The following is a 24,794-nucleotide window of genomic DNA, read 5'->3' as shown; positions in this document are numbered from 1 at the left end:
GGCAGGACCAATAATCGAATTCTCCTCTTGGCCAGAGGTGAACAAGGTGGTTCCTGCCAGTTCTAATGTTTCAGCGTTAAAAACCTGATATAATATCACACACATTAATTGCCACCTAAAGTGATCAAATTCTTCAGGTTCACTCAGCGGATATCTCAAGGGAAGAAGGATTGCTTTGGGTTAAGTCAGAACAGTTCACACATATGAATATAACAAAACCAATGCGGCTATTCCTGGAGAAAAAACAAGTTCAAGATCATTTGTTGAGCATTTGCTGGACCCATTCTCCAACATGGAGACCACTACCAAGTGAAGGCCTCAAAGTTCATGCCAGGCCACTGTGCCTAACTTGAACCCAGGGGTGACCTGCATCCCTTCAGCAAGGACTCATCTTGCACTGCAGTCCTGCTTCAAGTATAATAATATGGCAGGCCATATCTACAATATTCATTTAAAGCACTTTAACTCTTACCACTTTAACAGTCGCGGCTTCCCTCAAAGAAACCTGGAGGGCTGTAGTTTATTGAGGGTGCTGAGAGTTGCTAGGAGATTCCATTTCTGCTCAGCTCCAGAGTGCTCTACCATCTCCAGAGTGGTTAATATTTGATGCCTCTTCTCTGGGAACTCTAGGAACTGTGTCTCTGTGAGGCCAATAGGGGTCCCCTAACAGCTCTCAGCACTCTTAACAAAGTACAGTTCCCAGTGTGGTGTAGTGGTTAAGAGCGGTGGACTCGTAATCTGGTAAACGGGTTCACGTCCCCGCTCCTCCACATGCAACTGCTGGGTGACCTTGGGCTAGTCACACTTCTTTGAAGTCTCGCAGCCTCACTCACCTCACAGAGTGTTTGTTGTGGGGGAGGAGGGGGAAGGAGAATGTTAGCCGCTTTGAGACTCCTTAGGGTAGTGATTATGGAGAAAGCTAGAGAGTTCCAGAAAAACATCTACTTCTGCTTCATTGACTATGCAAAAACCTTTGACTGTGTCGACCACAGCAAACTATGGCAAGTTCTTAAAGAAATGGGAGTGCCTGATCACCTCATCTGTCTCCTGAGAAATCTCTATGTGGGACAAGAAGCTACAGTTAGAACTGGATATGGAACAACTGATTGGTTCAAAATTGGGAAAGGAGTACGACAAGGTTGTATATTGTCTCCCTGCTTATTTAACTTATATGCAGAATTCATCATGCAAAAGGCTGGACTAGATGAATCCCAAGCCGGAATTAAGATTGCCGGAAGAAATATCAACAACCTCAGATATGCAGATGACACAACCTTGATGGCAGAAAGGGAGGAGGAATTAAAGAACCTTTTAATGAGGGTGAAAGAGGAGAGCGCAAAATATGGTCTGAAGCTCAACATCAAAAAAACCAAGATCATGGCCACTGGTCTCATCACCTCCTGGCAAATAGAAGGGGAAGAAATGGAGGCAGTGAGAGATTTTACTTTCTTGGGCTCCTTGATCACTGCAGATGGTGACAGCAGTCACGAAATTAAAAGACGCCTGCTTCTTGGGAGAAAAGCAATGACAAACCTAGACAGCATCTTAAAAAGATGCCTACAAAGGTCCGTATAGTTAAAGCTATGGTTTTCCCAGTAGTGATGTATGGAAGTGAGAGCTGGACCATAAAGAAGGCTGATCGCCGAAGAATTGATGCTTTTGAATTATGGTGCTGGAGGAGACTCTTGAGAGTCCCATGGACTGCAAGAAGATCAAACCTATCCATTCTTAAGGAAATCAGCCCTGAGTGCTCACTGGAAGGACAGACTTTGGCCACCTCATGAGAAGAGAAGAATCCTTGGAAAAGACCTTGATGTTGGGAAAGATGGAGGGCACAAGGAGAAGGGGACGACAGAGGACAAGATGGTTGGACAGTGTTCTCGAAGCTACGAACATGAGTTTGACCAAACTGCGGGAGGCAGTGGAAGACAGGAGTGCCTGGCGTGCTATGGTCCATGGGGTCACGAAGAGTCAGACACGACTAAACGACTAAACAACAACAGGGTAGTGATAAAGAAGGGACCCAGGTGGCGCTGTGGGTTAAACCACAGAGTCTAGGGCTTGCTGATCAGAAGGTTGGCGGTAGGGACCGCTCCGACGGGAAGGTAAACGGTGTATCCGTGCGCTGTTCTGGTTCACCAGAAGCAGCTTTGTCATGCTGGCCACATGGCCCGGAAGCTGTCTGCGGACAAACGCCGGCTCCCTCGGCCTATAGAGCCAGATGAGCGCCGCAAACCCAGAGTCGGACACGACTGGACCTGATGGTCAGGGGCCCCTTTACCTTTACCTTTAAAGTGGGATATCAAATCCAAACTCTTCTTCTTCTTCCCAGGATCCTTTGGGGGACGCCATGACTGTTTACAGTGGTACAATATTATTATTATTATTATTATTATTATTATTATTATTATTATTATTATTAATACCCTGCTCATCTGGCTGTTTCCCCAGCCACTCTGGGCGGCTTCCAACAAAATATTAAAAATACAATAAAAATCAGACATTAAAAACTACCCTAAAGAGAGCTGCCTTCAGATGTCTTCTAAAATTCCGATAGTTGTTTATTTCCTTGACATCTGATGGGAGGGTGTTCCATATGGTGGAGATGGGACCAGGGAAGGAGAGTATGGTCCAGAGCAGAGATCCTGGTTGCTATGGCCTGGTTGTTATGCTGTCAGAGCTGGTGACAGGCTATCCACAGTGCCCAGAGCTCCTTTTTCTTCCAGGGTTCCAAATATGCGCAAGACTCCTACTTATTCACCCTCCTTCCAAATCTACTTTTGCATATCAAAGGTGAACACCAGATTTTGCTACACAAATCTGCGTGTAACATCTGGTCCTTGTCGCTGAGTTACACTCACGAAGTTCCTGGACGTCAACCAGATATCAATTTACTTATCGGTACAGTCATACCTCGGGTTAAGTACGCTTCAGGTTGAGTACCCATCTGGAACGGATTAATCCACTTTCCATTACTTTCAATGGGAAAGTTCACTTCAGGTTAAGTACGCTTCAGGTTAAGTACGGACTTCTGGAACCAATTAAGTACTTAACCCGAGGTACCACTATATTGAAACGTTAGAACCTAAACCCAGGTATCAAATTCAGCAGAGCAGAGGTGTTGGTCAGACTTCTTAGGGACAAAAGCGAATGTTTGAGGACGGTAGAATATAGCGCAGTCATTAGTTAAGCGACCACAAAAATAAGTCCGAGAGAATCAACTGCAGGTATAACATTGAAATCCAACAGCTTTTAGCCAAGCGAGGGAGGGAAAATTGCCGCCTTTAATCTCATGGGTAGTGTAAGAAATGCACTGTACCTTCAGGTCTAAATGGAGGATATACATCTGGTGCATGTATTGAACCCCTTCACAGATCTGCTTTATGAACAAGATGGTATCTATCTCTGACAAGTTGCTGTTCTCGTCAATAATTCGATCAAACAGTTCTCCTCCCTCCACACTGAAAAAGAGAGAGAATTCAAAATTCATGTTACTGGAGGTCCCCATAATCAAGGGTGTGTGCAACACACACACACACACTTTTATTTCAAGAAACTCACTGCAGCCAACTGAAGGCAACCAATCACGCCCTGGACCCCCCAAACTCTATTACCACCAATGAAAACTAATAAATGAATAGAAAGAGAACCTACCCACGTGACGCTGACACAAAAACCTTGAACATACGCTATGTATGTAAAAGAATGAATGTTTACTAACCGCTTCTCTCTCTCCCTCTCCCCAAGTCTCTTCTCCCCAACCTTATACTGTCTATAACAGGGGACGGCAATTTTTTTTAGCCGCGGGCCAGTCCACTGTCCCTCAGACCTTGTGGCGGACCAGGGAAGAGACACTGGTGGGGAGCTGGAATAAGGGGTGAGGGGGGGGAAGTAGTCCTACTCCCCACCCCCCACCCCCCACCCCCAGCCACTGTGCTTATCTTCCCTGGGGCTGCCGCCACCACCACCACTGCTGCTGCTTCTCATGGGTAGGCAGAGCGAGCTTGTCCGCTCCTCTCTCTGGCCCTCAGGAGCACCAAGGTGGCGGTGGCAGAGGGAAGATGAGCGGTGCAAAAGGGGTGGCTCTGGAGAGGGGCTGCTTAAAATGGCGCTCAGCCCAGCCCCCTTCCTCCGCTAGGCAGGATGGGGAGAAGCCAGGAGGAGGGAGGTGTCGCCGTGGTGTGTGTGAGGGAGAGGGGTGGGAAATGGAATGGCGCAGAGAGAGAAAATGGCGCAGCCCGAATGAACAGAATTATGGGGACCTCCACGGACAGTCCTGAAGGCAATTGGGCATGATCCAGCCCACGGGCCTTAGTTTGCTCATCTATATGTCTTACTTCAAATATGACTGATCTGTGGAAAGGATTCTATGAACGGAAAGCAGAGATGCTTTATGTGGTTTGGTGACCCTAGAAAATGTTTAATAAAAACACTTTTTTAAAAAAAAAGAAAAGAAAATGTGAATCAAAAGTAATTACAAAATGTGCATTTCGGGATTTGGATTTCCCATGACTTACATTGCATCCCACCCTTCCCCAACAAAAACATGAGAACACAATGCCATTGGGAGAAGCTTTCACCCAACATATAAAGGTGTCATGGTGGTTAGCGCTACCCCTGGCGCTGATGTGCATTGTACATGCAGATATATGTACACAGAACTCCTCCATGCCAGTTTGAATTCCCCTCCTATGGAGAAGCTCTATGTACACACATCTACGCACAAGGGCGTACCCACCGCGGGGCAGGGAGGGGCCGCTGCCCTACTCTAGAGGCAGGGCCGGTCGGGCAGCTGCGGGCAAGAGTGGCGCTGCCGGCAGGGCTGGTGGGCAGAGGCGGAGGACAGCCCAGCGGAGCGCGAGTTCGGCGCCCGCAGCAGTCTCTTGCGCCCGAGCCGTGCGGAGTCCACACAGCCGCGCTGTGTGGGAGGGGGCAAGGGCTGACGCTCCCGACGTTCGGGAGACCTTTGCGCATGCGCAAAGCGGGGCGCATGCGCACAGCGCGGCTGTGGACTCCGGCGGCCGCCGTGCAGGGCGCATGCGCACAGCGCGGCTGTGCTCAAAGGTCTCCCGAACGTCGGGAGTCGTTCAGCGCCTGCCAGACCGCTGCAGCAACGGAGCCTCGGATAGCTTCACGGAGGCCGGGGCTTTGCTCCAGACCTCCGCGGAGGCCCCGATCCAAGCCTGGTTCCCTTCTCTCCCCCCCCCCCCGCCCACCCCCAGACTTCCCTCTTCTCCTCTAGGCGGCCGCTGGTTTTCTCCCCTTCGCCGCCGTCGCTTCAGGTTTATTTTGATTTCACCTGGGCTCTGTAGCCCCGCCCACATTCCCACTTTGTGGCCCCTCCCCTCCCGTGCCTTGGCCCCGCCCCTTGCCCCCCCTAGTTTTGATCCTGGGTACGCCCCTGTCTACGCATGCAGTGTGTGTGTGTGTGTGTGTGTGTGTGTGTGTGTGAGAGAGAGAGAGAGAGAGAGAGAGAGAGATTATTCATGGGGAGCCGAATGCGTGGGGATAAGTTGAACCCTTCCCTCTCACAGCGACTACAGCTAAAACAACCTGCCCCCCACTCACGTAAAAATAAGGCTCAGAAATAAAAAGGGCCATTTACTCTGTGTGTATATATGCACATGTGTGGACATAACCGAAAGCCCAAGAAAAGGAAACAGAAGAAACATTTGACATACTATTCCATGACGAGAACAATGTCATGTTTTGACTCAAAAGCATCATACAGCTGAATGAGGTTCACGTGGTTCAAATGGTTCATCACATTGATCTCATTCTTTACTTCGTCCTGTGAAGAATGCAAGAACGGTGCTAAATACGATGATAAATATGGCAGAAATTGGATGAAAACTTATTGCTTGACCTCGCTACTATGGCTCCTTCCTGCTGTTGACCTTTCATTCAAAATGTTCCTAGGTTTGTAGGACAATCAGATTGGGTATCTCCCAATTAATAGCAAAAATATATTGAAAATACTGTCTAGTGGCAATAACTTTAAGCTAATTGGGGGGGGGGGACAGGAGAAAGTAGCTCATGCCTAGAAATGGTAAGTATATTGTAATAGAGTGAGAGGTGGGAAAATCCTGGTGTCTGTGAATAGACAGATAAATTCCTCCTGAACTTGGTGTAATGGAAAGAGAGGCCAAGACAATGGCTCAGTGGCAGAAAAATTAACTGCAATAAAAGAAATTAAAGAAATTAAATAATACAGCTTATTCATAACCATGGATTTACAGGGTGATCTCAATATGAGCTGTGGACACGGATGAGCTGGGATTCAAAAGGCAATGCAAGTGGAAGAAGAAATAACTGTTCCCCAGCTGTGTTCACAAGTTGTACAAACAGGAGCGTAATAAACCAAGGGATATGGGAATCAGTAGAACAAAAGCTGCCACTTGGAAGTGGCAAACCAATTTGCAAAACAAAACCTCTTGGGCAAGGCTCTGCTGTAGACTGTTTAACCTGCACTCTACTTACCCTTACCTTTTCCTTGGCAGCTCTTGCTTTTATAATTTTGGCGGCTAATTTGAGACCCGTTGCTTTTTCTTCACATTTATGCACCTGGCCAAATCGTCCGCTAAAGAAAGGAAAAGAGGGAAATGTCGCTGAATCCAAGACCCATCGCCCTTCCTTTGAGATACGAGCATTCAAGTTTGCTATGCTCGCTAGAATCTCATTATTTGAGGCAGAACAGTGTCTAGCAATTGTCCCTTATTGTGAGGTACTGCCCCACCAATCCTGCTGGACCCCTGGCAATCTCTGTCAAACCTCCTCAAATTAAGAGGAAGTATACTTAAGAAAGGCACGCCAATGTAAGTCTGGAGGAATATAATGTGGGAGTTACCCGGAGAATGATTCCTGTAAGGAATGTTGGACAGAATTGGAGATCAGGTACGAAGTACCTTGAAAGTTGGCACTGTCCCCCCCCCCCCACTAAGCTTTGAGTCAATTGATATATAGAGTGATATTCAATGTTAGTCATACTCAGAGTAGATCCACTAAAATCAATGGATTCATTTCAGTGGGGCCATTCTGAATATGACTCTGTTGGATATTACCCAGGCTTTTCAACCTTACATCTTGAAAACGTGGCTAATTATGCCAAAATGGAAAAAGAATATATTATAAAACTATCAATATGTTGCCTTTCATATTGATTTTCCACACCTCACAAAGTTGCACTTTGGGTGGTTGTCCATATTGTTTTAGTCTAGTTACCCCTATTGCCGGATCTATCACAAAACCATCCACTGCAGTGTGATATTCAACAGCTTGGAAGAGATTCCTCATTCTGCTAACAATTCCTTCAGTTGTACTTACCCTCCCAAAACTTCGCCCTTGTGGACATGATAATAGCTATGGATCCCTGCTCTTTTAGCTGAGACGATCCGATGATCAAAGGGAGCCGCTGGAGGGGAGATACACTCTACAAATGATAAGAAATGCATGTGAAATCCTCACATGACATGAAGAAATTGACCTATTATGCTCATTATCTACCATTTCCACAGAGCAAGCAGTGTTACAATGTTCAGTACACATGCACTTTGTTTTACAAAATATTAATTAATGACTACAATCAACACCGAACTTCACTCCGGACATGCACCAGAGTATATTTTGAATTTCAGAATTCTCACCTCTGTACTTGTGTGAATAAAGGCACATGAAAGCATTTCCATTTGCCCCAGAAGGTATAATCTACTCAGTTTGCTTTAAGAGGCTCCTAAGAACTGGATTTATCAGTAATCCGGAATCCAATTCATGGGACCATCTTTGAGCAAGCTGGGCAGCTATCAAGTTCTCTGTGAATAATTAAAAAGGCCCTCGTAGGTATAAAGATACAACAATGTGAAATCTTTCCAGTGGCTTTCCATGGATTCTTACATCACCACTTTTAAAAAGAATTAACTAAGGGTAGTATTGCAAGGGTTTCTCACCCCATGGCAAAATTTTCCTGTAAAAAAGAATCTTGTGAACTTCCCGAGGACTGTGCCTTAACTTAACAAAACAAAATAACAAAAAGAAAACTCGCATTTTGCAAAAGCTTCAAGCCCTGTTAGTTGGTACAAAGCAACAACAACCCCCAATTAACAAGTCGCCATGGGGCTTCAGAATGGACTCCACAGAAAGCTTTTGAACTTCCTCATTCTCAAAACGGATTGTCAGCTGGTGTGAATTAACAAAATAACACCCCTGAAGTTTCATGCAGCTCTATTAACTCCTGGGAAGTTAATTAAAGATGCAAGGTACACTTCATTTTGCTTAGCATCATCACCATGCATATCTATGTTGTTGTTTTTTAAGCCAGGTTGTACCAATTGTAATATTGTCTCCTATTGAAGCTTCTTGCTTATTTTCATTCTTCGTGGGTGTGGAATCAGATCCATTTGTTTTCCCAGGCAAGGCAGGCTCTGCCTCTTTTGGCTTAGTCGCTCCTTTTGGTTTGTGTCCATCCTTGGCATTTGCTGCATCTACCCTGCTCTTTTTGCTCTCCTCCTTGGTAAGACCAAAGTCATTCACGCGACGCTTACTGCTGCCATTCTGCTCATCTTTTGGAGGGAATGAGGCCTTTTCACTGTCCTTATGCCTACAGGATGAGGGATACAGATTATTCTAATGGCATCGTGAGAGTGGGGTTGGAATGAAGCAAAAATATAGGTTAAAACAAAACAATGTAAGGAGCTCGTTACTTTTCAGCGTTTGCATTTCATGCCTAAACAAAATGCATATGGTAAAATAACCGCACAAAAAGCAGCTGTTGTCTTCCATTTTATACTTTATTGCTCTCTGCAAACTTCAGACCAGACCAGAGCAGATCACAAAGAATGAACATACTAAGTTCTATATATTTTGGATAAAGAGATACTAAACATCACTAGATAGGCAAGGGAAGAGTATTCAAACATTTATTTTCAAGGGGGAGGTTGTGTATTGGAATAATCAGTAACTACCGTGTTTCTCATATTTTAAGGCATCCCTACAAAATAAGGCATGGCAGGATTTCCAAGGGTTAGTGAAATATAAGGCATACCTTGAAAATAAGCCGTACCGGCTTGTGGTGGGAGGAAAAGGAAGATGTCTCCTCAGAACCGGATGCTGCTGCCACGTGCAGCTCCGTCCGAGTGGGAGCCGGCAAGAGCTGCAGCACACCCGGCTGGACCCACAGCTCAAGCCGCGAAAAGCCCCGGCAGCTGGCAGGCAGCTGCACCAAAAGGGCGCCAAAGGGGCACGTAATGGCTGGTGTCCAACTGAGCGCGGCAGCCAGGAGCTCCATGCAAGGCAGCAAAAGCTTCCTCTCCTCCTCTTCTTGCAGAACCAGCGAGACTATTGCCTAGAGTGGCAGCAGGCGCGTGGTGCCACTCTAGGCAGGCGTCTTGCTGGTTCTGCAAGAAGAGGAGGAGAGCTCCATCCCCGGGAAGGCGCCCGCTTCCGCCCGCCCACCCTGCTGGCCATGCTGAGTGTTCCCTGCCCTGGCAGCACAACAAGCACTAAAAAGTGTGGGGGCCACCTGCCTCACCCCTCTCTGCCTCCTGCTAGCTTGACCCGGGAGCTCCTTGGGGACACATGGAGCCATGGGAGGAGGAGGGGGGAGAGAGAAAGAGAAGAGAGCCCAAGGAAATGGAGGTGATGATAGAGGAGGAGGAGGAGGAGGAGGAGGAGGAGGAGGAGGAGGAGGAGGAGGAGGAGTGGTGGTGGGGCTGCGAGAAAAGAAAAGAGGCACAAGGTTGTGCCGGGGTTATCTGTTTTCACTGGAGAGGAGCAGGGAGGCTGGTGGTGGGAGTGAAACGGGGGGGGGGGAGATCGCGACTGTTTTCCAACAACCCAAGAAGAAAGTGGGGAGGTGTGCGCGCACGGTTTTTTGTGGTGATGGTGGGGGAGAGACATTCCCCAGGCAGCTTGGATTGGGGCCGGTGGCGGAAGCGATAGCAGTAGCAGCAACAACAACATACAGTAATAAGGGACTTAACACCACAGACCAAGTCTGCTTCTCTCTCTCTCTCTCTCTCTCTCTCTCTCTCTCTCTCTCTCTCTCTCTCTCTCTCTCTGTGTGTGTGTGTGTGTGTGTGTGTGTGTGTGTCTTCTCCCCTGCTGGGCAATCTCTTCCTTTCACCTGCACGCTTCCCCATCTCTGTCTTTTCCCCTGATCAGAGTGGGTCGCTTAGAAGGTCTCCCTGGTGGCCGTAGTTTCCCCCCTCCCTTCCCGAAACCAAGGCGATTTTGAGGGTGAGCGGAAAAGGTGGTTTGAGGTGGATCCCAGCCAAGGCAAGGCGGCCGTGCTGAGCATTCAGCTGCCCGAGCAGCCGGCCAGGGTTTCTGTTTTCTGGTTTTGCCTCCCTTTTTGGGTGTGTGTGGGATCTTGCCCGCTGCGCCTTACGAGAAGGCTGTTTACCAAAGGGAAAAGGGGGGAGCTGCACCTGACGAGCTGCTGCCTGCAATTGCAGCAGATGAAGATGCAGGCACTCGGTGCAGGGTCTGAGAGTGAAAATGGAAGTCCCAAGCTGGCGTGGGGCGCTGGAGGGATCCTTGAACCAAGGCGCCAGAAAGGCTTAAGACGGCCCTGCTGGCAGGAGCCGTGGTGCGCGAAGTTCAAGGCTTGTTGGGCTGAAAACATTGAGCTTGCACGGTATGCATGCAATGCTATTCTGTGATGCAGGAAAAGTTTGTGAAAAGCATGCTTTTATCGTGCTTGTTTGGGCTCTGTTCTGCTGCTTTTGATCTCAGAAAACTTTCACTTTGTGCATGTTTAATGCAAGCTTTAATTGCATGCAATTGCTCCCCCTCAGTGTGCTTTTGCTTGGTGCAAAAGTACAATATTTATGCATGGTTTACCATACTTAATTAAAAAAATAAGACATCCCTTGAAAATAAGCCATGGTGTGTTTTTTTGAGGAAAAAATAAATATAAGACGTGTCTTATAATATGAGAAACACGGTATCATTACCATTTGTAAAAACTCACATTGTCAACATTTTAAAATGTTATTTTCCTATGCTTTTATTTTTAATAGTACTACGGTATGTTTGTATATTATACCAACAATAAATAAAACAAAGTAACACTTCAATCATTATTGGTTGCTAGTGGGGCTCGCTCTGTCATTTTGCCATCTCCAAACCAATATGTTCGTCTGTATTGCCAAGTACGACAGATTTTTAAAATGCAAATTCAGTGTTGTATGTGACTTTTGCGTAAATCACACCAAGCCCCACTCTTCATGTATGCAATAATCTTTAATAGGTAACTGCATGATATTTGAGGAATTATCATATAAAACCTACCTGACATCTTGATTCTGGCTTTTTGATGGACTGCTAAGATCTTCTGCTGTATCTTCACCTGGGGATGTAGTTTCTGGTACTTCTGTTTCTTCATCTCTGCTAGTATCTGTTCCTTCAACATCTTTTCCTGCTTTCTCTGGGCTTTCTTCAGACCTCTGGTGCTTTTTTACAACTCCCAAAGCACCACTCGTTGTATCGTCGCTACTCGATTTTTTACAAACGGCCTTTGCTTCTGCCAGTTTTTTCCCTGTTGTCTTCGGGAGCGAGCCTTTCCAATTTTTGCTATGGCTGTCCTCCGCGTTCTCCTTTGACTCATGAGTATGAGGTTTAAGGGAACTTCTCTGAACCAAAAGAGCACTTGCCTTCTCAGTATTCTCCTTGTTGAGTTTATGGACCTTTTCTGTGTGGGAATACGATTCTGGGCTCCCATCAGATTCCTCTGGAACCAAACAGATAACAGCAGCCATTTGAATGAAAGAAGAACATGTATGGCTGGCAGCATTTCAGTTGTTTTGGGGAAAAGTCATCTGTTTCTCCATCTTTCTTCCCTTTATTCTACCCTGATACAAAAGGTAACCCAAGATTTTCCATGTACAGTGCTACCTCGCAAGACGAATGCCCTGCAAGACGATTTTTTCACAAGAGGAGTGTATCTTGTGATCTGATGGTGACTCGCAAGACGAATTCGTTTTGCGAAAAATTTGTCTTGTGAATCGCGGTTTCCCATAGGAATGCATTGAAATTTAATTAATGCATTCCTATGGGCAAAAAAAGGAATTTCAATGCATTCCTATGGGAAAACGTGATTTGCAAGACGAATTTTTCGCAAAGCGAATTTACTCGCTGAATGAATTAAATTCATCTTGTGAGGCACCACTGTACTGGAACAAAAGAACAAAACAACATCTCAAAAAATCCTGCAAGTTGAGTCAACAAGTATAGTTTGCAGTATAGTTACAAGTATAGTTTGCAGTTTGGTCTGAAATATTAAAATACTGTTTGAGAAATCTCTAATTCAGTGGTCAGCAAACTTTTTCAGCAGGGTGCCAGTCCACTGTCCCTCAGACCTTGGGAGGGACAATGACTATATATTTTTTTGGGGGGGGGGATGAACGTATTCCTATGCCAAACAAATAACCGAGAGATGCATTTTAAATAAAAGGACAAATTCTACTCACGTAAAAACATGCTGATTCCCAGACCGTCCGCGGACCAGATTTAGAACGTGATTGGGCCGGATCCAGCCCCTGGGCCTTAGTTTGCCTACCCATGTTCTAATTGGTAAGTAACATGGCCGACATACACTGGTACCTCAGGTTACGAACTTAATTCATTACGGAGGTCCATTCTTAACCTGAGACCGTTCTTAACCTGAGGCACGCTTTCGCTAATGGGGCGTCCTGCTGCCGCTGCTCCGCCAGCGCACAATTTCCGTTCTCATCCTGAGGCAAAGTTTGCAACCCGAGGTACTACTTCCGGGTTAGCGGAGTTTGTAACCCGAAGCGTTTGTAACCACTGTATTTACAGGAATAAGTTTAGGCTTATAAGAATAAAACGAGCTAGTCTAGAGGTGTAGACTTGGCACAGGTCCCATGGGCAAGAGGCCAAGGTTGAGAAATTTCACCTCAGAATTCCCTGCAGTGCTAAAGCCCTTTGACAAGTCTAGTCCCTCTTCTCTAGGGCACAAGGCTAGGCATAGAAAGGTATTGTCATTAGGTTTGGAGGACAAAAAACTAACCTGAGGAGTCTGGTGGTTTCTTCTTCTTTATCAATTTTGTTCCCTTTCTTTCCTAGGGGGAAAGGAACAAGCAAACACATTAGACCCTTAACTCACAATACACTTCCTTTGCAAAACTGCACGTTCTCTTCTGTAAGCCACATATTTCCCACAACTTCTAATCAAATCCAACTCTGGCGACATCTGTAATTACTTCCCATGGCTACTACCTGCAACTGGAAGATGCCTATTTGAACAGACCGGTATGCCTTTAGGGAAGGCAGTCGTAGTCCCGCATTTCCAAACAATGACATGGCTTATTTGGTGGGAAGGTATGCAAAAGCTCCCATGAGCTGTCATCTTTGTATTTGTGGTTTAAGTGTGGTCAAGGTTCTTACCATAGATTTTGCCCAGACAAAGATTTTTGTCTGAAATTCTCAAAGGAATGTCTGCTATGGGAAAGCCTCTGGTATTTGCTGCCTTCTTTCCAAATTGGGCAATCATGTGATATGTAATGTGGCCATTTTTGCTCTAACTCAGGCACCCTCAAATTGCGGCCCTCCAGATGTTTTAGCCTACAACTCCCATGATCCCTAGCTAGCAGGACCAGTAGTCGGGGAAGATGGGAATTGTAGTCCAAAACATATGGAGAGCCGAAGTTTGGGGGTGCCTGCTCTAACTGTACACACGCATACACACAAATCAGAGATAAATTTACTGAATAATAATACTAATAGGAATAAGAAGAAGAAGCTGTTTTGGGGGCAGTTATCTGCTTATTTTTATTAGCAAACTGGCCAATGAACCCCCACTCCCACTTTATATTTTAAACTCATACTTTTTAGTATTCAGTTATGACCAACAGTTATAAATGGAGTTGGACTGAATTCTGTGCAAACTTTGAAGTAGGCTATTGGCACAAAACACCATTGTTAAAGGTCTTCACTGCTCAGAGAGTCAATACTAGATAGCTTATTGTTTCAAAACAATGTAGGGTGGTTCCTTCACTGCGAGAAATGAAGTTACAGGGAACCAGGGAGAGGGCCTTCTCAGTAGTGGCGCCCGCCCTGTGGAACGCCCTTCCAACAGATGTCAAAGAAATAAACAACTATCTGACTTTTAGAAGACATCTGAAGGCAGCCCTGTTTAGGGAAGTTTTTAACATTTGAAGTTTTATTCTGTTTTTAATGTTCTGTTGAAAGCCGCCCAGAGTGGCTGGGGAAACCCAGCCAGATGGATAGGGTAGAAATATTATTATTATTATTATTATTATTATTATTATTATTATTCCATCCTTATTCGTCTTTCTTGTAGTTTTGATTCTCTGCCTCTTCTGCTCCATGTCTTCACAGTCCCCACATCTATAGCTGCCCCTTGCTCCTCAACAGTTAGAATATCCATGAACTAGGGAAGGAAGGACATGTCAATTTTGCTTCTCTGCTTCTCATTTTCCTAATATTAATTTCTCCAAATTTCCAAATTTTAAAAATCTTCTTTAAAATTCTTCAGCATTTTTATGCGGCTTTGACTAATTAATACACACATTTTTGCAAACAATTTTTCCTAATGTAATGCATCTTATGTTACTTTCGTTAATGTAGTCATATTTACGCACACTTTAACCTAATACATGCATTGTTGTAAACGTTATCTGGTTGGAGAACTGCACCGCAAAATTCAGATAAATGCGAATTTCGAAGGATGGATGTGTTTCCATTCTCATATTTCTTCGGAAAGTGTGAATTTGAAAATTTGCCTTTGAGTGTGAACTTAACTAAAATTCTTCCCTGTCCCTACCATGAACATTCTGCATATTACAACCCCTTAGCTAAGCCACTCTGAGGGTTTATTTTACAATCAAGTGAGATATATATCACTGAAATAAATAACCATTGGGAAAGAAGTTCAGAGATTCTCATTAGCTTTCTTCAGTTTGCCAAGCATAGCCTTGCTATCTGATTTTAATCTGTTATGTGCTGATCACTGAGGTGCATTAGAAAACAACGGTGCTGAAACAAACCGGTATGATTTGCCACCACAAAATTATGTTGGCATATTCACGGGAGTTCTGAGTATGTGATACACCCTGCCTGGTACAACTTCTCCGCAGTCTACAATGCTACAGTGACATCTAGAGGAAGCTTTTACTAATATACTGTTCACAGAAAAAAACAGAATGTCAGAAAATAAGAACTGCCTCTCAGGATCAGTCCCAAGTCCACTGTGATCTGCATTCCCTTTTCAGAAATGTTAACCAAATGTTGCCAAGTAAAATATCCCCTGTTGCCTTTCCACACACCCGACCCCCAAAATATACTACCAACTGTTATGGCTGCCAAATATTAAATGATTATGGGCTGTATCTGTGACAGATACCTTTCAGACACCCTGGGTCCTGTGCCACCGGGGGAAATGAGTGTACCGCTCTGTCTGCGCACCTTTTCACCTGCTCAAGATATTACTGCCACCAGATACAGGGGGATTTGTTTTGACAAGGCTACCCTTTATCAATCAACCGGAAAACTTCCCTTTGGTTTCCCTGAAGTCCCTTGAGGTAGCTTGGTTTATGGCTCCTAGGCATGGAGGTGTTTCGAATAAGATGATATTACAACAGGGTTATGAAAGATAATCTGCAATCACACACCTTTTTTATCCTTGGGGTTTGAGCATGAAATTTAGGCCTATCTCTTCCCAACTGCAAATCTATGTCTGAGAATACCACTTCAGACTTCAGATGGGGGCTCGCATGGCAGAATCAACCCCCAACAGAACAAAACCCACATCCTTATGCATAGGAAAATAGCATGTCAGGGGAAAGAATGGGCTAGAAACCTAATTCCTGTCATTTTGTTTTCCATGTGCAGGGATTATTTTTAAATTGATGAACATTATACATAGAAAAATAGCATGTCAGGGAAAAAGAGTAGGCTAGAAATCTATTTCCTGGCATTTTGTTTACTGTGTGCAGGGATTATTTTTACATTGGTACATTCACTTCCATGGTTCAGTCCAAAGACACAGGTTCCCCAACTCAGCTGCTGTTTGGCTCCTTGCTCTAACCCTGCAAAATATTTGCTTTCAATTACCACCTTCCCTCAATCAGCCAGGTTGCACTTTATTTGGCAGCACCGTGGAACAGGTTGCTTTCAAGGCGAACGGCTGTTGTACCAGGCTCAACAGTATCTCCTTTCTATAAGGTCTCTGGCTGCTCCTTCCAGAACATAATATTTGCCTAAAATTCTTGCTGGGGCAATGTGTTTCTCTGAGCAGCCAAGTTAACTCTGTTGACACTGTTTCCTATCCAGAATGCCTTAGTCTGACCTGGTACTTGGATGAGATTGTTTGAAAGAAATGTGTGCTGAAAAAGGCAGGAATTAGACACGAAGGCGTCATTAGGCATAAATACCGTGCTTTTAGTAGCAATTTGAAATTCATTCCAAAATTAACTTGGAGTTTTTATGAACACCTGACTGCACTGAATTCCTTCTTTATACACCACCAGGATGAACCTGGCAATGTTTCTGATACTCAACTTGCTTTTTTCTTTTTTTTTTATTCACCTAATAAAACCCTTTGATTTTCTTCCCACTGCCAGAAGCACTATAATGAACGTTTCATGAAGTTGCCTCCACCTCCCAGCCTTTATCATCCCATCAGGTAAAATCGGGTGCCAAAACTGAACTGCTCCATGGCTTCGGTTCAATTGCACTTAACAGGTCATAATATATAGAAATTTGCATCTGCAAATACTACATTGCCTGTACATGAGTGTTTATATCGGGAGCTTCTGGGAAAAAAATAAAAAAATCTCTTGGAGATTTATTAGGATCAGATATCCCACTTCTGTGTCAGTCCCATTAATAGTTGCGGTTCAGTTACTTGATCTGAGTGATGATAACAAGTACTTCAGTATGCCATTCCCAGCCAAACTAACGTCATGAATCTTGATATATAAGCACCAATACAGAGTAGACATGTTTTCCCTGACAGCAACCCACGTGCAACTATACCGATGCCTCAACATAGAGACTTTTTTTAGCATCAGGGCATGAGACATCACCTGAGTAAATGCCCTGGGGCTGCTGAAAGCCAACATTCCTCATTCAGGTTCCTCCCTATATTTCTTGTGACATTTGTTCCGATGTTCATACTGATGGGATCCAAAATCAAAGGGTACCAGATAAACTTGTCAGGGATCTACATAACCTTTGTGGAGTTTCTAAGGGGTTTATAAAACTTCTCTGTTTCAAATTTCCCGACAGCCTCCTACGTGTGTACCATATGGGTTCTTAAAACCCTCGTTTATGTTATGAAATTCCTTTAGCTGCTGTTCCCCTGCAGCACCCTAGCACAAAGCAGGACAAAGAGCAGCACAAGGCATCACAAAAGGAAGACACACCACATATACTGCATCATGACTCTGCGTTCATCAGAGAACCAGTCTTTTCACCTTGTCGTGTGTGTTCAGGATCAACAGAACTTCCAGGGTGACGACCATGGCACAAAAGGTTGGGTACCACAGATCCACCTCACTTGATTCCAACTCTGCTGATGACTTTAAATTTGGTGACTCATATGTCAACATGTGAAGTGAGGCATTTGGAAACCTCTGGGTGTAACACTTCCAACAGCTCATGGATTTCTGCTTGCCAGGTGGAACGATTTCCCCTCTTCTCTTGGAGTCAATATTGTGCCTGCACAAATATTTAGTTGAATCTGGCCCTTTGTGTTTGAAGTACCTTCTGATAATAAGAAAACTCTGTCTGTGGTGTATCATCTGCAATGGCTTCAATTCTGCAGTAACCATCAAAGGATGGATATGATGATTTGAGTCAGAATACCTCTATTTATCACCGGAAGGCACCATTCTAACAACCATGCCAGAATGTTTACTGCTAATACAATGCAAGGTGCAATTAAAATCACATTAAAAACACTACTAAGGGCCATTTTACAAATGTGTGTTGATCACTTTCATTACTCATGTCATGGCTATATAGTAGCTATATAAAACCTGCACGTTCAAAGGCAGGATAACTCTCAATTGCTAGGGAGGTGGAACTTCTCCATGTCTTATTTCTGGCTTTCCCAGAGTTACCACTGTAGGAAGCAGGATGCCAGAATCTGATATACCAGAATTCACTTACGTTCACATATTCACTTTGTAAAGACAACACATTTTAGTGCAAACAGTTACTGCACTGGTTAAAGGAGTCATTGAGTGCTGAACCTATCAAGTTATGAATTATGCACGTATGGGTCAATCAACCCTTAGTGAGCAATTTCTGAGCAAGAGGCCACCTGTCAGGGATTGGGCGGAGGAGGAATGGTGGAGACCGTCTCCCCATCCTGACCTTCCAGGGAGGAGAAAAAGGAAGACAGTACAGTCATACCTCGGTTTAAGTACGCTTCGGTTTGAGTACTTTCAGTTTAAGTACTCCGCGGACCTGTCTGGAATAGATTAATCCACTTTCCATTACTTTCAGTGGGAAAGTTCGCTTCAGGTTAAGTACACTTCAGGTTAAGTACGGACTTCCAGAACCAATTACACTCATACCTCGGGTTAAGTACGCTTTAGGTTGAGTACTCCACGGACCCATCTGGAACGGATTAATCCACTTTCCATTACTTTCAATGGGAAAGTTCGCTTCAGGTTAAATAGGCTTCAGTTTAAGTACTCCGCGGACCGTCTGGAATGGATTAATCCACTTTCCATTACTTTCAATGGGAAAGTTTGCTTCAGGTTAAGTACAGACTTCTGGAACCAATTGTGTACTTAAACCGAGGTACCACTGTTATAGATTTACAACAGGGGTTTGAGGGAGGAAGCAGCTGAGAGGCAGATGAGGGGGAAAGTTGGGAAATCATGAGACAGTCAGAACAACACCTGCCGAACACGTTGTCATTAAAAAGCACTCCAGACCTTCCATCTCCGAGAACCCGGCCATCCTTAAAAGTAGGAGAGCAAAGAGCTTGAAGACAGAAAGCTCTTAGTGGCATCCGTAGAGGATGATGACGAATGAGAAAGTGGCAGAGAAGTGGGTGGAGATTCACTTAGGACAACACCATTATCCAAGAGGCTGGGTTCTATAGCCTCTCTCTGTAAAGTTTGAAATAGAAAGGGACTGTAAGAAACTTTTCCTTGTCTTTATAACTTCCAGGGCAACCAGCCGGGAGCTGCTGACAGCACCCTGACACCACCTGAAGACTTGATATAACTTGAACACTCTTTTCAGTTCTGGGAAACTGCTTCCAGCCAAATCATAGAGCTGAGGAAGATGGACGTTAACTATTTCCTTTATTTCCAAAGTTCAGCCTGGTAATACTGTTGCACCCATTGGCAAAACAGCAAACACACCCTCCCCAAACACGAGGGATGTATCAGAAAACGGGGGGGGCACACACCCCAACATTTGAAACCTATTTGTAATTTTTAAACAAATAAACCAGCAAAGCCTAAGCAAGAAGAGACCTCAATACAGTCCACTGACTATATGGTTAGCAATAAAAAAAATAAAAAAGAGTGCCTCTATGATACATGTCTCTTAAGTGCAATCCAGTTTGGAAAAAGCCTCGGAGCTTTTTAGTAGTTCTATAGAAAAGCCACTGTTTTCCCTCCCTGTGGAGCGAATGATGATATTCTAATTGACAATTGCACTCAGAACAACAGTAAATACTGGGCCTAACATGACAGGCAGTCGCAGTGAAAGAAACAGACAAACCCAGCTGTAATGAATTACAGCGAGTTCATTTCAATGTTTGTTCAAGAAAATCTGAATTATAGCCTGGTTTTTACTTAATATGCATGTTTAACAAATCCAGGACGCCCCATCATCTCAGGTATTGGCACCATTACAGTGGGTGTTTCCGGCTATATGGACTCTGTTCTGAAACCATATGCTATCAGTGCTCCCAGCTACGTACGTGACACCACAGATTTTCTGAGGAAAATACAATCTTTGAACAATCTTCCTAACAATACTATACTAGCCACTATGGATGTGGAATCTCTATACACCAACATCCCACACAATGATGGTTTACAAGCCATAAGGAACACCATTTCTGATAAAACCACAGCGGACTTTGCTACCAAACTCTGCCACTTTGTCCTTACCCACAACCACTTCAAATTTGGTGATGACCTGTTCCTCCAGATCAGCGGCACAGCCATGGGCACCCGCATGGCCCCACAGTATGCCAACATCTTCATGGCAGACTTAGAACATCGTTTCCTAGACTCCTACCCACTCAAACCTCTCTTGTACCTATGATACATTGACGATATCTTTATTATCTGGACACATGGACAACAGACCCTGGAAACCTTCCACCAGACATTCAATGACTTTCACCCCACCATCAACCTAACAATGAACCAATCTATGCAAGAAATACATTTTTTGGACACTACTATAAAAATACAGGATGGACGTATAGACACCACCTTATACAGAAAACCAACTGACCGACAAACATATCTACATGCTTCTAGCTACCATCCCAAACATACCAAACAATCCATCGTATACAGCCAAGCCCTACGTTACAACCGTATCTGTTCCAACTCTACAGACAGAGAATCTCACCTAAGAGATCTACAGCAAACCTTTTTAGAACTAAAATATCCACCTGATGAAGTTAAACAACAGATCAACAGAGCCAGACTGATACCTAGGGAGAACCTGCTGCAAGACAGACCCAAAAAAGAAAATAACAGAACACCACTAGTCATCACATACAGCTCCCAAGTTAAAACAGTACAACGCATCATCAGAGATCTACAGCCTCTCCTGGACAATGACAGCTCCCTTTCCCAAGCTCTGGGAGGAAGACCTTTCATTGCCTACAGACAGCCACCCAATCTTAAACAACTCCTCACCCACAATAATACAACCACCAGACTTAACATGGACACTGGTACCAGAGCCTGCAATAAACCCAGATGCCAACTTTGCTGCCACATACACCCGGACAACATCATTACTGGCCCCAACAACATCCAACATACCATCTCAGGACTATTTAATTGCTCATCTTCTAACATTGTGTATGCCATCAAATGCCAACGGTGCCCTTCAGCTCTCTATATTGGACAAACAGGCCAAACCCTACGCCAAAGGATAAATGGACATAAATCTGACATCAGGAACCATAAGACTGAAAAACCAGTAGGAGAACACTTCAATCTCCCAGGACATTCTATACAAGATCTCAAAGCAGCTGTTTTATTACAGAGAAATTTCAGGAACAGACTGGAAAGGGAAGTTGCTGAATTGGAAATCATTACCAAGCTTAAAACCATGGAAGCACCTGGGATGAATAGAGATATCGGATTCTTATCTCATTATGCATAATCAAGCTTTCTTTAGCACCTCAGCCCAGGACTAATTGCAGCCATCAGCAGCCATTAACACCCATCTACAGGTTTACCACTCCCATCAGCCCATCTCCCATTCCCACCCACCACCCTCTGTATATATATAGGGTCTGACACTTCTGTTTCTAGTGTATCTGAAGAAGTGTGCATGCACACGAAAGCTCATACCAAAATATAAACTTAGTTGGTCTTTAAGGTGCTACTGAAGGAATTTTCTTATTTTAAATCCAGCTGTGGTTTATGAGCTTGAGCCAATGATTATTTTCATGGACAGTTAGACTGATCTTGGATTCCTTTAAAATACAGTCCGGTAGGCAAGTTTAATTTCATGTCTGCACCCCTTTTAATTTCAGAAGGAAGCACAAAGTATATTACAACGGTATGCTAAAACAATTACAATTGCATCAAAAATGACAAATCTAACAATATGGAAAAAAAAATATTGAGGAATAAAAGCGCTTTAATATTCTCCTTGGAAGCTGATAGTCATGGTGTCAACGGAGCCCAGAGATACGGTGCTGGGAGGCTGTTCCCCCAAAACATTTACTGATATAAGTTCACTTTGGCGTGAATGAAATGTTCAAGGTCTGGATCATAAGGTATCCAGTGGATGTTACAGGCTTCTAAACAAGATGGTAAATGCACAGATTATTTTCAGAGAGCACCCAGTTGAAATAAGATGGTGTGCAGAGAGCGTATGTTGATTTCAGCAGCTCATAAGGTCAACTGTGTGAGATAACCTCATTCATATAGACCAGGCACCCCCAAACTCGGCCCTCCAGCTGTTTTGGGACTACAATTCCCATCATCCCTGACCACTGGTCCTGTTAGCTAGGGATGGTGGGAGTTGTAGTACCAAAACAGCTGGAGAGCTGTGTTTGGGAGTGCCTGATATAGACAATCAGAATGTCCTTATGCAAAAGAAGCTGAGAAAAAGGAATTTTGGCTAATCTTAACATAGGCACTCCCAGTCTATTTTGACTCATCTTGTTCTTCGAATGATTCTGATGTATAATAATACAATACAATACAATACAATACAATACAATACAATACAATACAATAATTCTTAAACATAAATGCCTTGATCCAACTCTAGTCAAGCTGGACAAACTTGTTAACATATCATTAGCTGTGCAAGAAATGGGGGGTGGTAGTTGGGTTTTGAGTGTACAGTCAAACCTCGGTTTACGACTACCTCGGCGAGCGACCGCTTCGGCGAGTGACCGCCACGGACCCGGAAGTGTTTACATCCGGGTTCCGCGGCATTGGATGTGCAGCTCGCACATGCGCAGAAGCGCTCTATCGGCGCTTCGCGCACGTGCAGAAGCATGGCTTCAGCGAGCGACCGCTTTGGAAAGCGACCACCTCCGCAGAACGGATTGCGGTCGCAAACCGAGGTACCACTGTATCTCAGAATGCGGGTCACATTTTAAAAAATACATGCAATGCAGACAGACTGCATCCTTATTCAGATGCACATTGGAGCATCGTTTGAAGGTGCAAACAATTTATACCCATGGTACTCTGTGAAGTAAGCAACTCACACATACCAGCAGCTGCTTATCCATGGGCTTCTCCTTAGCTGCATCACCCTGGAACTCTTTTATTTTGCTTTTATTTTGAGAACAGCACTTTTGAATATTTTATATTGAAGGGCAGCTGAGGGAGAGGTAGTAGGCATACGCAAGACCCATGCTGCCTAAGCCACCACGTCACTCCTAAAAAGTTTTGTGAGCCCATTTTTTTAAAAAAAAACTCATTTTGTCACACACACACACACCCTCAGTGATTACACCTGGGGCAGGCTGCACCCCCCCTCCTCTGCCACTGGGTTCCACATCCTGTTCCTTACAGTGGCCAGCATAGGCACCGGCCCCTAGGGGCCGAGGCACCTCCCCCCAACAATGTATTTTTGAGGGCACCAGGCCACCTCAATGTTTAGAGAGCATTCAACTAACCCCCCCCCCCCCGGCTCCTTGCAACGTCACACGTGATGTCAGGACATCATGTTGGGGGCCCTCAATCAACTAGAGAAGATGGCAGGATATGAGCAGAAGTAGATTTTGGGGAGCGCAACTGGTTCGCCAAGAGGATGCCACAGGGAGCTGTTGGCACAATGACAAACCATGGAAGGTGAAAGGTAGGGGGCGCCGAATTTTGACATTGCACAGGACTGCCACTGAGATTTTAAAGCCGCCCTGAGTGGCTGGGGAAACCCAGCCAGATGGGCGGGGAATAAATAATAAATTATTATTATTATTATTATTATTATTAAGTCCGCCACTGATATGAGAGCTACAGCACTCTGCCCACCTGCAATTCCCAGCAGGTAGCATTCAGAGGTGGAATATGGCCACATTCAAACTAAAACACTACCTATGCTTTCCACTGTGTCACGATCTTGCCCATTTGGACTTTTTTAGACACACATCTGCGCAACTGACAGCATCGTTTACCCAGAAGGACTGAAATATTGAGCAGGCTTTCCCAGATACAGCCTTTCGCCACATAATATTGACCGAAATAAATCAAAATTAGAACTCATGGTTCACAGTAACTTTAGGTTCAATCTGTTAAAGTTTAGCACTTCTATGGCTCTTTGACTGCCTGGCTCTTGTTTAAATCTGTGGGACTTTATCCCAAATTGACACTGTTCAAATAATAGCAGATCTGACCAATATACAGCCTTAATGTTGATTAAAATGTATTTGCATTCTGCAATGGATTCATTTTGATACCCCGAAACAGCCTGTATACGTATGCTTCCTATGGTTTCATTCACTTACACAACACATTCGTTTTACATTAGGTTATCACTATTTTAAAACGGTGCTTGCAAAGTAATCTAGATTATATGGGGAAACCTTGGCCTGAAACACCGAAAGGAAATATTTCACAAGATGCTGTCCTGCCGCTGCCCAGACTCCCTTGGCCCTTATTGAATTACATGTGTTTACTCCAGCCAGGCATTATCCAACAAGGAAGTGGGGCTGTTTAAGGATAATGCTTTTGCAAAGCCCCTGGATGCAACAGTGAAAAGTCTTAAGGTAAGATGAACTACAGTAGTTAATAAGGCAATGGGTATAGAGAAATGACTAGGAGTGTGAGCTGTGCACTACGAAGTCCCTGGTTCAAATCCTGCCCCTGCCACAGGCTGACTACGAAGGCTACTACTGTCTAAGCTCCATGGTCAATATGGAGATAATAATAATAATACAAGCCTCATTTACAGGGATGTTGTATTGATCCTGAGATAATGCACACTGAACACTGTAGAAATTATGATTATTACTTATGAATTGAATTATTACTTATGAATTGAAGCAGATCCGTTTGAGTCATATTAGCAATGGACTAAGGGACCAGTTTGTGAAACTCAATTTTCCCCTGTCACATTTCAGAATCTCT

The 24,794-nt window shown here is 44.4% G+C and overlaps 1 protein-coding gene across 4 annotated transcripts in view; it reads right to left on the bottom strand.

The window, feature by feature from the left end:
* MYLK4 (myosin light chain kinase family member 4) overlaps positions 1-24,794 on the bottom strand; it is an 84,313-nt gene that overhangs the window by 5,387 nt on the left and 54,132 nt on the right. For 2 of the 4 annotated variants that reach the window (XM_060278024.2, XM_060278022.2), the window contains 7 exons: positions 13,025-13,076; positions 11,287-11,725; positions 8,322-8,593; positions 7,324-7,429; positions 6,481-6,580; positions 5,682-5,791; positions 3,320-3,461 (listed from right to left, as the gene is read on the bottom strand). In XM_060278024.2, coding sequence (XP_060134007.2) covers positions 3,320-3,461; positions 5,682-5,791; positions 6,481-6,580; positions 7,324-7,429; positions 8,322-8,593; positions 11,287-11,725; positions 13,025-13,076 — 1,221 coding nt within the window. The remainder of the gene's footprint in view (positions 1-3,319; positions 3,462-5,681; positions 5,792-6,480; positions 6,581-7,323; positions 7,430-8,321; positions 8,594-11,286; positions 11,726-13,024; positions 13,077-24,794) is intronic. The other 2 variants (XM_088675123.1, XM_060278023.2) reach the window with 1 other exon arrangement.

This window comes from Zootoca vivipara, chromosome 8, assembly GCF_965207765.1.
Source record: "Zootoca vivipara chromosome 8, rZooViv2.hap1.1, whole genome shotgun sequence".
Taxonomy (NCBI): domain Eukaryota; kingdom Metazoa; phylum Chordata; class Lepidosauria; order Squamata; family Lacertidae; genus Zootoca; species Zootoca vivipara.
Note: the sequence above shows the minus strand (reverse complement) of the source record. Positions and strands in the feature narration are given on the sequence as shown.